This window comes from Motacilla alba, chromosome 4 (genome assembly GCF_015832195.1).
Source record: "Motacilla alba alba isolate MOTALB_02 chromosome 4, Motacilla_alba_V1.0_pri, whole genome shotgun sequence".
In the NCBI taxonomy this organism is placed as follows: Eukaryota; Metazoa; Chordata; class Aves; order Passeriformes; family Motacillidae; genus Motacilla; species Motacilla alba.
The window spans coordinates 42798981-42812462 of NC_052019.1; the positions used below are offsets into that span (position 1 = coordinate 42798981).

At 37.4% G+C, this 13482-nt stretch overlaps 1 protein-coding gene across 5 annotated transcripts in view; it reads right to left on the reverse strand.

The window, feature by feature from the left end:
- Positions 1-2001: 2001 nt before the first annotated feature.
- Positions 2002-13482, reverse strand: part of ARFIP1 (ADP ribosylation factor interacting protein 1) — a 40651-nt gene continuing 29170 nt past the window's right edge. For all 5 annotated transcript variants that reach the window (XM_038135473.1, XM_038135475.1, XM_038135474.1 and 2 more), the window contains 3 exons: positions 13305-13462; positions 11014-11188; positions 2002-3598 (listed from right to left, as the gene is read on the reverse strand). In XM_038135473.1, the coding sequence (XP_037991401.1) occupies positions 3443-3598; positions 11014-11188; positions 13305-13462 (489 nt within the window). In that variant the 3' untranslated portion in view covers positions 2002-3442. The remainder of the gene's footprint in view (positions 3599-11013; positions 11189-13304; positions 13463-13482) is intronic.

Below are 13482 nucleotides of genomic sequence, written 5' to 3' on the forward strand. Positions count from 1 at the left end.
ACAAACAGTAAGAAATGAGAGAAATATAAACTAAGCAGCAGTCAAATCCTCTGTCTAATAAAGATCTTCTAATAAAGAAAAACTCCTTTCATCTTGACACTGCATCGAGTAGTTTGGTTAATTTTAGGGTGGGAGCTACCATAAAATATGATAAGATTCACAAGTAATATAAAATTTTTTTGTGACTAGTACAACCCTTACACCAAACATGCAACATGGAAAAGATAACCAGACTGAAAAAAACCCAGACCTAAAGATAATTGCAGATGAGGAATGCTAAATAATTACAATACCTTTCGCTTCTTGTAACACCACAACAAGGAACAAGAGCAGATAAGCAAAGCATAAAATGTGAATATGCCCCCCATTCAGTTCAAAACAGAGTTGAGGCAAACATTTAGCTTTCCTTTTACATTACTTTGATCATTTTTGAAAGGACAGACAGACTAGAGATAAGCTTTCTGGGAAAACCAGTAGACTGAAGATTGAAAAAAAAGCTGTTCCTTTAATGACGTTGGTATATTACTATACTCTTGCTTGCTCTTTCCAAATAAAAATACAGATACATTTTGTAACCAGAAACATTCTTTGTAAGAAGCTTGTAAAAGCATGGAGTAGACTAAAGAGCATTTTTAGACCAAAAAAGATGTTTGTAGAATTCAGATGAACAAAACACTATGAGCAACAAGTTTCAGACGAGCCAGGAGTACAGATAACTTACAGTATGGTCACTGAGAATCACAATAGCTCCCCAGGTCTCTGGTACAGCAGCTACAACAGCATATCTGAAAATGTTACCAATTGCTTTGAGTTCCTCATCCTGAGAAACCTCACACAACACTGTAAGCATTAATGTAACAATTTGTTAACAGAGATGAAATCTGTCACAGACAAGTCTCTACAAGGTAGGTATAGCCTCCTCTATAAACAACAAAAATACCCCATCCTGACAACTGTCCACCTAGATAAAGGACACATTACAACCTTAAGATATTTATGATGCTTTTTTGTGAGGATCAGAAAGCCTCACAACCATAATTACTTCCCATTGGAAACGCTGAAGTGTCTTTTCTCTTACAATCTCTTGATACAAGTTTCTAAATTTGGCTAGCTCTAAAAAGCTAATTTTAAATATAAGATATGAGCTTGAATTATTTCATAAGCACATGTATTTGAGCAGTGACAAAGAAAGCTACAGTACTACAGCAGGCTACTATCAGCTTAATAGCTTATTGATCAGTTGAACAGAGAACTCTCCTCACTGAGGCTACCCCTTAGAACAATTGCTTTGCTGAGCAAAATGGAAGTAATTCTTCCTTCCCTCAGTATTAAACAATACACAGACAGGTTTTAGCAAGTAATCTCTTTGGTCCCACCTTTTCTTCCAGGTGAAGAGACTCCAGCAGTTTCAAGCCATTGCAAAAGTTTGAGGATTACACAATGCCACATTGGTCAGTCTTAAGGCAACTGCAGATTCAAGTTCACTCTTACCATTTCTGACAGACGAGTTCCTTCTGAGCAGCAGCAATCCTAGGCAGGAGACACGTGAACCTCAGGGAGAAACCAAGAGCACATGTTCCTTATGCACCCTTTTCCTACAGTGCTCTGAAAGCCCAATACTTCAGTTGTGGTCAGTGGGTTTGCATTCTTCACCCCTGCAATAATTCATTTCCCAGTTCAACCCTACAGTCACTCACCTCACTTTCCTTGCACCATCATACCACACGTGTGCCAGGATGCAGTGGAAGTCAATTGCTTCAGAAGAATTGTAAATAAAATTTAATCTCCTTTAGAAGTTCAAGTCAAAAGCCACATATATTAAAGGATTTGTTTCACTATGGATTTACTTTCCACTTGAACTGGCCCACTGTTAAAACAGCATCACTACCCTAGCAGTGTTTTGTGAGATATTCTCGGGCAGGGGTGACAACTCACAAAAACACGACTAAGCTTTCACTGCAGAAGCTCCCTTCTACTTTTAACCATCACAAGTCAAGAAAGTTTGACTGCAAACATGTTTAATATGAATACAAAATTCACATAGGATATACATTCTAGGGAACGTAATTGAGCTATTACAAGAGATTCTGACAGAACAAAAACAAAGAAGGCTCTGTCAGGCCAAGAATTTAATGAGGAATGATTAAAAAGTTTGATTTACAGTTACATTACAGTTGTGTTAAACACTGAAAACTTTAGAATGTCAGCTGAAAGGCGTTCGAACGTACAGTACATAAATCATACAATCCACACCATTGTAAATAACATATTTGAAGTATTTCATTTTACTTAACATAACATAAAGCAACATAACGTGTGCAAATGAGGACTCCAATATATTGAATTTAAAACGTCTATGATGAAATTGACATATAATTTTACATTTAAGGACTACAGAAATGATGAAGAAATTAAAAATGTGTCCTCCATTTTACTCCCATTACCAAAGTATGCTTTTCAATTAAACAGAAAAAACATACTGGCCTGATTTCCTCTCAAAATCATACCTGCCCATGAAGTTTAACTAAAGCTTTAACTTGCTACAAGTGTACAATGACACAGCATTTACACAGTTGTCTTCCCCTTGCTGGGAACTGACAAACTATTACATGAAAGGGTTCTTAGATTATGTACAGTGGTGGAAAATATTATCTTATAAAAAGGCACATACCTGTGATTTAAGGCTAGTACGGTATTTGTTTCATAGAGAAAAACAATTTAAATGAAATTAGTACATTTAATGGTTGGCCTCACTCAGCAAACCACTTGGTGCAAAGCAAAAACATGTGCTCAGAAGCCTCAGACTGACAGTGATTCTTGCTTTAGTGTTTTTTATTTGTTTTTAACCCTTTGTTGGAAAGGTACCTTTTTAAAAAAGGCATTTGCTGCAATTCCACTTGTCAATGAGCCATCTGCTACTGTTGCCTTATATGCATATATCACATATAGGCTTTATAGAATTCATCTGCAAAATAGTCTTTAAACTTTCTCATTTTTTTAAAAGTCATATGAAAATTACTAAAGATGTTTTCTATATTCATCTATAAAATACCAGATGTTGGTACAAATCATGTAAACCTCCATTTGCAAATATTTTGACTAGCCACCAAAATACCAGAAATCACAAGCATCATTTGTCAGTGCAAATCTATAATAGTTTTGTTTCCCCTCCCTCTTTTCCTCCCCTAGCCCAATTACAGAAATAATTGCCAACCTTTACATACAAAAGGAGTGCTCGATATTTGAAATTACAGAAATTATGTTTGGTTACCTTAAAGTCACCGACTTTCCTATCAAATTCAGTTTTACAGTATTATAAAAGGGGAAAAAAATTAAAGCTGTCCATTCAAGAATCACTACAACAGTCCTTCAACCCCAACCCTTAATTATTCTCAGATTTAAAGAATTTTAGGTTAACATTGGGTCCTCTTCTATGATCTGATTACTGTTCTTCAAGCCAGGATGGGGCATCTGCTCCAGGAGTTTTCAATTTGATGTGGAACTGTTTAAGTGTCTGTTCAAGCTGCTTTTGATTGCCAGCAAAGTACGCCGCAATGGCATTGTGGAACAGAACAAGCTGATTGTGCAATACCTTCACCTGCAGGCAAAGAGAGAGACATTAAGAGGAGGCTGATGTTAACATCATCACAGGTCAGCTATAAAGAAATAGGTGTATTTGAAATGCTCAGACTTCCTATAGATTTATTTACCAAAAGCTTAAAAATACAGATACGAAATGCAAATATGAATTTCTTTAACATTAAAGTGATTCAGAGTTTTCATAACGTGTGTTTAACAGTCAAAACCAACTCAGCATGCACAAAGCAAACACAATTCACTAAACAGCACAATGTTATCAAATATCAAACACTTGATTACAAGTACTTGATGCCTTGAAATTAGATGCCAAACCTCTAAGATACATGCCTGCAGGCCAAATGGACCTACCTCCCTGAAACAGTACATGGCAAGGGCATTATCTGAGTATACAGTTCATGCATTGCCCCCCGTGCAGAGAGTTGCTGCTTTCCAGCTCATGGACACCTAAATCAAATTAAACTGCTGTTCTTCTCCCAGCTGTATATCTTGCCCATCTCCTGTAACACAGGACTATTTACAGCATTTTGTCAATATCTTGACTCTAACATTTGTGAAAAGTAGTCATGAAATACACCGGTCACAGCAGCAACCAAAACCTGGGGAGAGGAGCACAAGGGCAGCTGGAGGGCACCACTGTTTTTCTCTATGATAACAAGCTACAGCCTCACTGATGAAGTCGAAGTTAAGCAAATGTTACATTTCCATCCTAGCACACCAGGAAACCTGAAGCTGTGAATGGACAGCAGCATGCTCAATGGCATCTGTCCAGTTTCTCCTGCAGCCAAACCCTTTTTATTCCTGATGTACTTTCAGCCCAGCATCACCTTACTCTTGTGTCAGACCCCAAATCTCCACGGTGGTGGCCCTGTACTTGTTTCCAGCCTACAAGGCTGAGCCCAGCAGCAGGCAGCCAACACAGAGGGAACAGAGGAACAACGTGGCTGAGTGAGCCCCAAGGGAAGATGTGGGAGGTAACAGATTAAGCTTTCTCTACTCAAATTTTAGATCACTGTCTCAATTCTCAGCACAGTCCACTTCTGTCATGCTGGGAATCAAAACTGTCCTTGGGGCTGCTGGGCTTCTCTGAAATGCATGCAACTCAATACAGAAACACCTTATCTTCATTTAATGAAAGATCTCTAATTAAACCCCCCACCATCATATTTGACATGCTATGACACCTGAATGACGCCATTACATTTACTCAGAAATTTAATAAATATATTTTAAAAATTCCTTGAGAGTAAGGGGCTGAGCATGTGTGTGTGTACCCCTGCAGGAATATAAAAAATTCTGCACATAGTTAGAATTTCTGATTATATCACTTTTTTTTTAACTGAATAGCAGACTCAATTAAAAAAATTAAGTGATAACCTCTTCTTTGCTGGCCCAAATTTACATCTAAGTTGCTTTGACAATCTGAGAACTGGAACCCCTATGTTTTCTCCCTATGTTTCCCCTAATAATTCAGGTCAATTTATGCAAAAACATGCCAAGAATGGGCTTTTTGTCTCATTAACAGTGTAAAATGATACTTTATTCCACCAAAAGGCTCTCCAAGAAAATACATGAGAAGTGTGAATGGTTAGAAAGGAATTCTCCATCATACCTTTAGATGACATTTTTTCATTTACAAAAGAATTTACAGAATTTATCACATACAGACATTTTTACATCTTGGAGACACAGGACTTAGCTAACTACACATGTTCACACAGAGTTCAAACTATTTTTTGAGTCATAAAAGATGGCCTCTTCTTCAGTTTGTGTGGGCAGACAGGTATATAAACATATGGATTTTTCATCTATAAAAATGTTAATTACCAAAATATTGTACTTTTTAAGTGGAAAATGCCACAACAACATGAAGGGTTTGCTTTTAAAAGCTTAGATAGAAAGCACAGTGCTTTTCTTGAGAGGATTCTTTCCTCACTGACATGCAAGACTTCATGCAATCCAAGCCAGGAATTCTACAGAGAAGTACACTCACTGTTATAGCATATTTTTAAAATGCTACAAGAGTTTTACTCATATAGTTTATAGGAACTCAAAACAGGGGTAATGACCCTCCCTTCCCAGCCCAAGTTCATCAGTCTGAGACTATATTTGGTACTTTTTAAGGGTAGCTTTTAACATAAACCTTCTGTGAACTGCCCCAAAAATCTTCTGATAATTAAAAAAATTTAGTCAGGCATAGGCTCAACAATATGTGCACGCACACACACACACACACACACACACACACACACAGAGGCTGGAATTGACAGTGTACAGGCAGATAACTTGAAAAAATATGGTTTGTTTTGGAGGTATTTTTTGAACTACTGAAGCTACCTAATTGTATGAGGTTCTATCCCCTAGATCATTGTGGTATAAATTTTGTGACTGTTATCAAACTGGTTGCAGAGGTTCAAAGTGTTACAACTTCTACTCTCCTCCTTCAGAAGCTGATTGCTAAGTGAATCCCAAAAGTAATGGTAGGATCTTCTTTTCCACAGCTTCATTCAAGTAACTTCAAAATAAAGTTTTTCTAGAAAAAGACCACTTAAACAGTCTGACACCATACAAAGAAGCTCTACTATGAGGCAGCAGCCAGCAAAGAGAAAAAAGCTGTAACACCTCAAAACACCTGATGTCCACAGCAAAACCACCTGCAACCACAGCTAAGGACTGGACCCAACTATTCATTTAAAACCAAGTTCAAATTTACCCACTTTTCCCATGAAAGAATCTTACTCCAAGTTGGGGAATGGATAAGTATCTTACCCACTCCCATAACCAGTCACTGATTGCAACTTCCACACAGTATTTCACCTTAGCCCTCTGTTGGCAAAACATTCATGCAGATATGCAGTCAGTTGGATCAGAGAACAGATGTAGATTAAAATTAAGCAGACAACAATATATCTGCTTTAACCTGGATGAGTTCCCCAGTCTGATTCTCTACACAGCTGCAAAAACACTTTCACAAACACTAGAGAGAAGGCAATGGGGGAAAGGGGGGGGAAGGGGGGTGGGGTGTGAAGGGATCACTTTTTTTTGCATCAAAGCCTTGAAACAATTGTCAGATTGAAGCAGTAAAGGCCAACTCTTGATCATCAAGCTGTAGCACCGATTCCAGGAAAGGAGTGTTTGAAGATTTGCCTCAATCAAAGAATGCTAATGGTATGCTGCTAAAATACAGCTAAAATACAGGTTCCAATGTATGACTAACACAGCTGTCAAAAAGCCATCATGCTTTACAGTTGAACAACAGTTAAAATCTTTGTTCCTTGTTAATTAACTACATATACCTATTTGTTCCTAATTATAAGCAGAGTAAGCGCTCCATAATACAACTGGCACACATATCTCAAAACAAAATTGAACTTTGTGGATAAGCATAAAAACCTACATGTAGACACATCCTACACAGGAGACTTAAGTGTCATATACAGAAGATACTATAGGTTGGATTTGATTTTTCACATGGATGCTCTTAACATTTCAGTTCTTTCTAAATACTGTTCTCTTTGCCCACCTCCCTCTGAACATTGCATTTTCTGGGGCACAGTAAGTGCATATTTCTTTACACCCTCCTCATTCAGCCTGTTTCAGCCATCTCAACGACCAAAAAGACAACACCCCTTTGAGTCTATCTGTGAGTCTGTACCTCCTCACAACCACCACAATCCCTTCTCCTAGCTATCTTAATTTGAAGGTACTTACTCTAAACAGTTTCATCATCTGGCTCTCCACTGGACTGCAGATTTGTAGAAGCAAGCATTTAAGAATCAAACTCCTGAAGTATAATTCACAGAAATGCAGTCATTTTCCTTCTCTATATAGAATAGTATTTGACATTTCTCAAGTGCATCCAAGAGTAAGAGGGTTTTTTACTCAAAAAGACAAAACTTTCTTAAACTCTTTTCAGAAATGACAGAAATCTTTGAGCGAAGAACAGGCCATCATCCTTATTTTAAAATAATTAGCTATTGGTAAGATGCAGATTTTGAACACAACTATTATTATAGTCATCAGCAAATGCTACAAACTTCTACAGAACTCTGCCAGCTGGGGATAGCGCCAATAAAACTTTCTATCAGCAATAAGAAAAAGTAGTTCTAACTTCAAGATCAAATGCTGTAATAAAAGTCAATAGAAATCTTGTGTATCTTGGTTTACAGAAAGAAACTTGCAATTCCAGCTTTACTGTAAATGCAGCTCTCTGAGCCTTTGAGGGCTTTTAATTGAAATATTAGCATATGAACTGAGGAGAACATGCACAAAGAGACTGCAACCATGTGATGCCTTTTCCCCATATAGGGAAAATCTAGATAGGGCCTTATAGATTATGGATTCTTTGGTGACATTTGCAGCACCACAGACCAACTGGAGCCCACCAGCCAGTTAAACTGGCTTCAGAGGTTCTTTGCAGCACCATTTACTAGGAAGACACTGTTGATAGCTGAACTGCTCCTGACTGAACCAATGGATTTATGCTGCCATGAACAGCAAGAACAAGGAAAACCTGAACTAAAAAGTTGTTTCAGGTTTATTCTGTTCTCTATCTGATCTCTGCACTTAATTAAGAAATGTTATCAGACAGCCACACTGGGACCCATCTCAGTCCTACCAACCAGTGTTACACGGGAACTCCGCAAAGATTCTTCTGATCTCTCTTTCTGCTCCTCCTGGAATATCAAATGCTCTCTTTCCTCCAGTAGCTATTCTCTTTAAAACATCCCTTCTCATCAAGAGATGAGACTGAGTGTATTTGCTCAGAAAACAAGGTTCACCTACAGCCTTTATAAAAACTTGAATGCTCGCTTTATGCTGGGAACAAGTACTTCACAGAAATACACCACCAAGAGCAGACAGCACAGAATTGTTGCTGCTCCTGCTCCCTTCTTACACTTTTTTTTCCTAAGAAAGGCAGCTGAAGTGTAAAAGGCAATGCTTCTGTGCCAGCAGTCCCAGCCACAGGAAACAAAAGACTGGCAAACCACAGACTGAGCTTTTCTGTCCAAGGCCACTGCAGTGCAAGCTTCATACACTGCTGCTCTGTGCCTCAGAGCAGGGACCCTGCTGAAAACAGCAACACATCCCTTTCCCTTTCCACTGCTTCTCCATCAATTTATGCCCTTCTTCCCCAAGGCAGGCACAAGCCATCCTACCTGCTACTCCTACACTACAGGGTAAGCTACTTCCTTCACTCCCTTCAAACTATTGCCACGATGACATAATGTCATCTTACACAATAAATAGAAAAAAAATAAAGTAAAGCTTACCTCAGAAAAGCTCTCAGCAGATAATTATATTTAAGCCAATATTTAAGTGTAAAGGAAGTCCTTTCTATAGCTCATTTGGGAACAAAATTACACACACCCTTTAGTAAATATTTTTACATCTCCAGTGTCAAAACTGAGAAATGTCAGCCACTGATAAAAAGCCTTAAGCATGTGAGATTCCCTACTGTATTAATCTAAAAGGCAGGAAGGAAAAAACAATCTCTTTCAGAAACAATTTGTAGGCTGTGACTGCTAACAGGATGCTTGGTCTAATTCAAGACTGTCACTAGGAAGACAACTTCTTCAGTGTTTCCTAAACTATCTAATTTAGTTGAAAAAAATTCTGGAAATGTGTTTTGTACAAGATGGAAATAAAATGCTGTTGGCTCTGAAGCCTTCCTATACATATAAACATAAATTGGTAAGTGTGTTATATAGATAATGGAAACCATGAGGAAGCAGGGTAAGTCCTATTTTAAACTATTTTGAACTTAAGCATTATAAATCCTGTACAAATATAAGATGGAAGGATTAAACCATTTTAACAGAGGTACATTATAGTGGTAGCAAATAACTTACTAAAAGAAGAAAACAAAGGTGGGGAGAGTAGGAGGACACCTCCAGCATACCTGTTTTCAATCCAGCATAGTTTTAAAACCCAGCTCTCAGGAGCATTTTCTAATTTAAGAATCAGTATCAGCATTTAGATTAGACTTCAGCTTCTTCACGAAAATTAATTTCAATATATTTTTTTCAATCTTTTTGTTTTCCACCTTTTTCAGCAAGAACTAGAAATACAGTCAGGCCAACGCCAGTTCAGTCACCTGATGATCTGGTTCATCACAAAGCCAACTTTTGATGGCTATGTGATTCCAGACCAGGGAGTCCTAAGGCAGATACCTGTCTGAAGGAACAGTGCTCAGGAGCTATGTTTTAAGAATATACTGTTTTGGAAACCAAAAAGTTTGCTTATTTTCTCAACCTTTTTCTTCTCATCTGCTCATGGTTCATGTTTCCTCCCTGAGCCCCATCTTTATTCTAAGAAGCTGATGCAACTGAATATGTGAAAATATATTCAAGAATACAAAATAATAATCTATTTTAATGGGTTTAACTTGTCTCTATGATTTTTCCTTTAAAGTTTCCTCCTTCCAGGAAAGGAGCATGGTTTGCTATTGTTATCCGGGGCCCATCATGTATTCTTTGAGAGGCTGTTGTTACCAGTGTTTAAATTCTTAAAATATGTTAATCAACCCATACTGAAAATGTTAACCCACTGATAATATTAACCCTGGATAAACTGACAACTATGTCCTATGCAAGTTTTAATCACATTTTCCTTCCTCTGAAGACATGGGAAATATAGACACACATGATTATAACCATCTCATTTACCATGAGTATGAACAGATCTTGAAAGACCATAATTTTCACATCTAATTAGAGACAATTTTAAAGGACTTATTTATCAAATAAATGAGAGTTTCAAGGTTTTGTATGGCAGTTTTATCTTTGCCTGGTAGAATAAGAAGGGTAAGAATCCCATCATTAAGAGGGAATGGATGAAATGGTAGGGTTGAAATAAACACTTATGGAAAAAAACAACCCCACCCTTCAAACTAACAGTTCAAGAGTCCTGTTTTAAATTAAGAAACTATAGAGGCATTAATTATAGAAAGTAGTACTTCTCAGTTCAAATTCATAAAGAAAGCTTAATTTTGAAGAAGCCTCTTCATAGTTCTGTTGCTTTCTTTGTGCATAATCTCCATGACAATGTTGCCAAACATATGTATTATTTTGAATATTAAATCAGTAATTATGTGACTCATTTAACCATTAAATGTGGTAAACTGGAAAAAGTAATGTTTTTGCAAACTTGAAACCTCCTGTATCAATAAGAAACTTACTGCCACAATGTTAGTTATTTGTAGCTGGAGCAGCTTGATTAGAGGCTACTAAAGCTGTTTGCTCTCAAAGTGTGTCCAGTGATACAGCAAGAATTCAGAAAACTCAGCTTATTTTCCTTGCTAGCTCTACTTCTAAATAAATACATATTTCAAGATGTAACAACTTAAAATACGTCTAGAAAGCAGTAACTTGTAGAACAAAACTCCTAATCATAACATGAGAGGTAGCAGCTTACCTTATTTTCTTCCAAAAATTTCAATTTGATAGATACGTCATTACGCATTTTGTCATATTTCTCTTTATGCACTTGAAACAGTTGCTGTGATTGCTCAATCTTTGGCAGAGTGTTTGCATCACGAGGGCCGAGATTCAGCTCTTCCAGGTCTGTTCGATAAGCATCGTATTCAATCCTGAGAAGAAAGAGGAGAAAGGAAAAAAAAGCCATCTAAGGGCAGTGCCTCAAAACTGACCTCAGATATACGTCTAAGTACGACAGAAGATGAACAAAAGAATTAACTGCAGGGGGAAAACAACAAACAAAAAACGAAACAAACAAAAAACGAAACAAACAAAAAACAAAAAAATCTGGGCAAGTTTTTTCCTCCCTCCTATTTATCAAGCACACTGTATAAAACTGCCTCAACAAGCACCCTCCCTTTTCTGTTCCTGTCTCAGCCACATGCTCCCAGCCCCTCTGTTTTGTACGGGCTTCAATAGTCAGAGCTTCTCCCGAGACATCTCAACCTACTGACCCAGAAAAAGCCAGCAAATATTTTTCAGGTCATTCTTCTGCTGTTGAATCAGTTCACTGGAGAGTCTGTGTTGAGAGTAAGAGGCACATTAGGAGCACGACAGCCCCTTTAAGCAGATGTTTGAGGAACAGGTCACTTAAACCAAACTCTGACCTAAAGCATTTTCAGCATGCTCCAGGCTGCTCCATATGCATTAATTGGACAGTTTCATAGCTCTTCCACAAACACTTTTCTGACAACTTGTCTGTCCTATGGAAAAACAGACTGCAAAAAGATGGTGCAGCCCCGCCCAAATCATCACTCTTCCTTCCATACTTTTCTGTAGTTGTCAAATAATGGAACCTAGCATATCCACCTATTTTAATGGGACAAACCACACTATTTTTGGCCTTTAAAACATGCTTTCTTACAGACATTTTTTAACTGGAAACAAATCAGGATTAAAAACTGGTTATAAACCACAATTTTCAATTGATGTAACTGCTCAAAAGAAAAATACAAGCTTTTCAGAGGTAAAAGGAATAATATTCACAGGGCTCCTCCTCCTGATTCTCATTGCCACTATGATTGAGGATTTATATGTAATTTATGGCTTAATTCCAAAAAGGAAACCATTAAACTTATGGAGAGCTGACAGAAGAGGGGAACAGATGAATGCTAAAGTGCAACTGGGAACAGGAAAGAAGGGGCACAGAAATAAATGTGACCTATTTTCACAGAGCAAAATGATGAACAGGCCATGTCAGTGAAGAACCTTTATAATTTATTTGACTTATTAAAATGGTAAAATATTTGATTTCTTTAGTGAACAGAAAGGGAAAGCAATGAAGGTATTTCAGGAGGGAAGAACCATATATTGAAAATGACTGACAAGAACAACCAGAGCAGATGCATTTTGTGTAAATTTTCCAGGGGATAGCTGGATGTATGAACCAATTCTTTTTTTTTTTTAACACATGCCAAAAATAAAGCAATACCTTATCTACACATTAATTCTACCTTTCATGCCTTTGACAGTTTAACTAAATAACAAGACAATAACTTACTATTTTGTTCAAAAATAAGCATTAGAACAGAACAATTAAAAAAGAGAGGGAAATTCAAAACTCAAGCAGTTTGCAATTTCGGACCTAAAAAAAACCAAGCATCACAAAAATTATATGTATAAACTACATCCTTTGTCAAATTAAAAGACATGCACTTTATTCTGGTAAGTGAAAGAAAGTCAGAATGGAACCACCCATCAGAAAGAGCTACAAGTCTCTGACAGGAAAAAGGAACATAGCTTTAGAATACACACATCTAAAAGTAACCTTCTCCAGGATAAGAAATTGAGAAATTTCTGGTTTATTTTCCCCTTTCTGACCAAGCCTGAAACGTCTGCATACAAACCGAAGTGTGAATTGCAGGCATTGTTCATCAACAGAGGCACAAACGTCTTTCAGTCGAAGAGATTATTTTACCTATTGCAATGCAGCTGGAGAAAAGTGCTAATCTTCCACTGTCACGCTACTCAGAAAGCCACCTTAATCTAGCACGTGGGAAAAACCAGCTATAATTACTCCTACAGCTAACAAGTAAAATTCAGTCTACAAGGAAACATGTACAAAACATTTGAAGATCTGTGCAATGATCTACAGTTAAACAGATGAGAGCTGTGTTATAAGGTTTTTATCTGACAGGTTAGTCACTCAAATACAAGACCTAAGCTGATACAGAGTCTGCTTCCCAAGGATTAATTCATAAGGAAAAGAGCCAGACACAGGATAGCTACCTGGCACTTTCATACTGTTTCACAGTCAACAATGTATCCTCAATTGTTTTATTCACCAATGTATTCACACTGGCAATAAAAAAGTTAATAGCCCCAAGAAGTGTTTCTCCATTTTTAGCTAGAAGTTTCTGCGTATCTGCATTGTAGCCAAACTCCTCCTATAAACAAAGAACAGAGA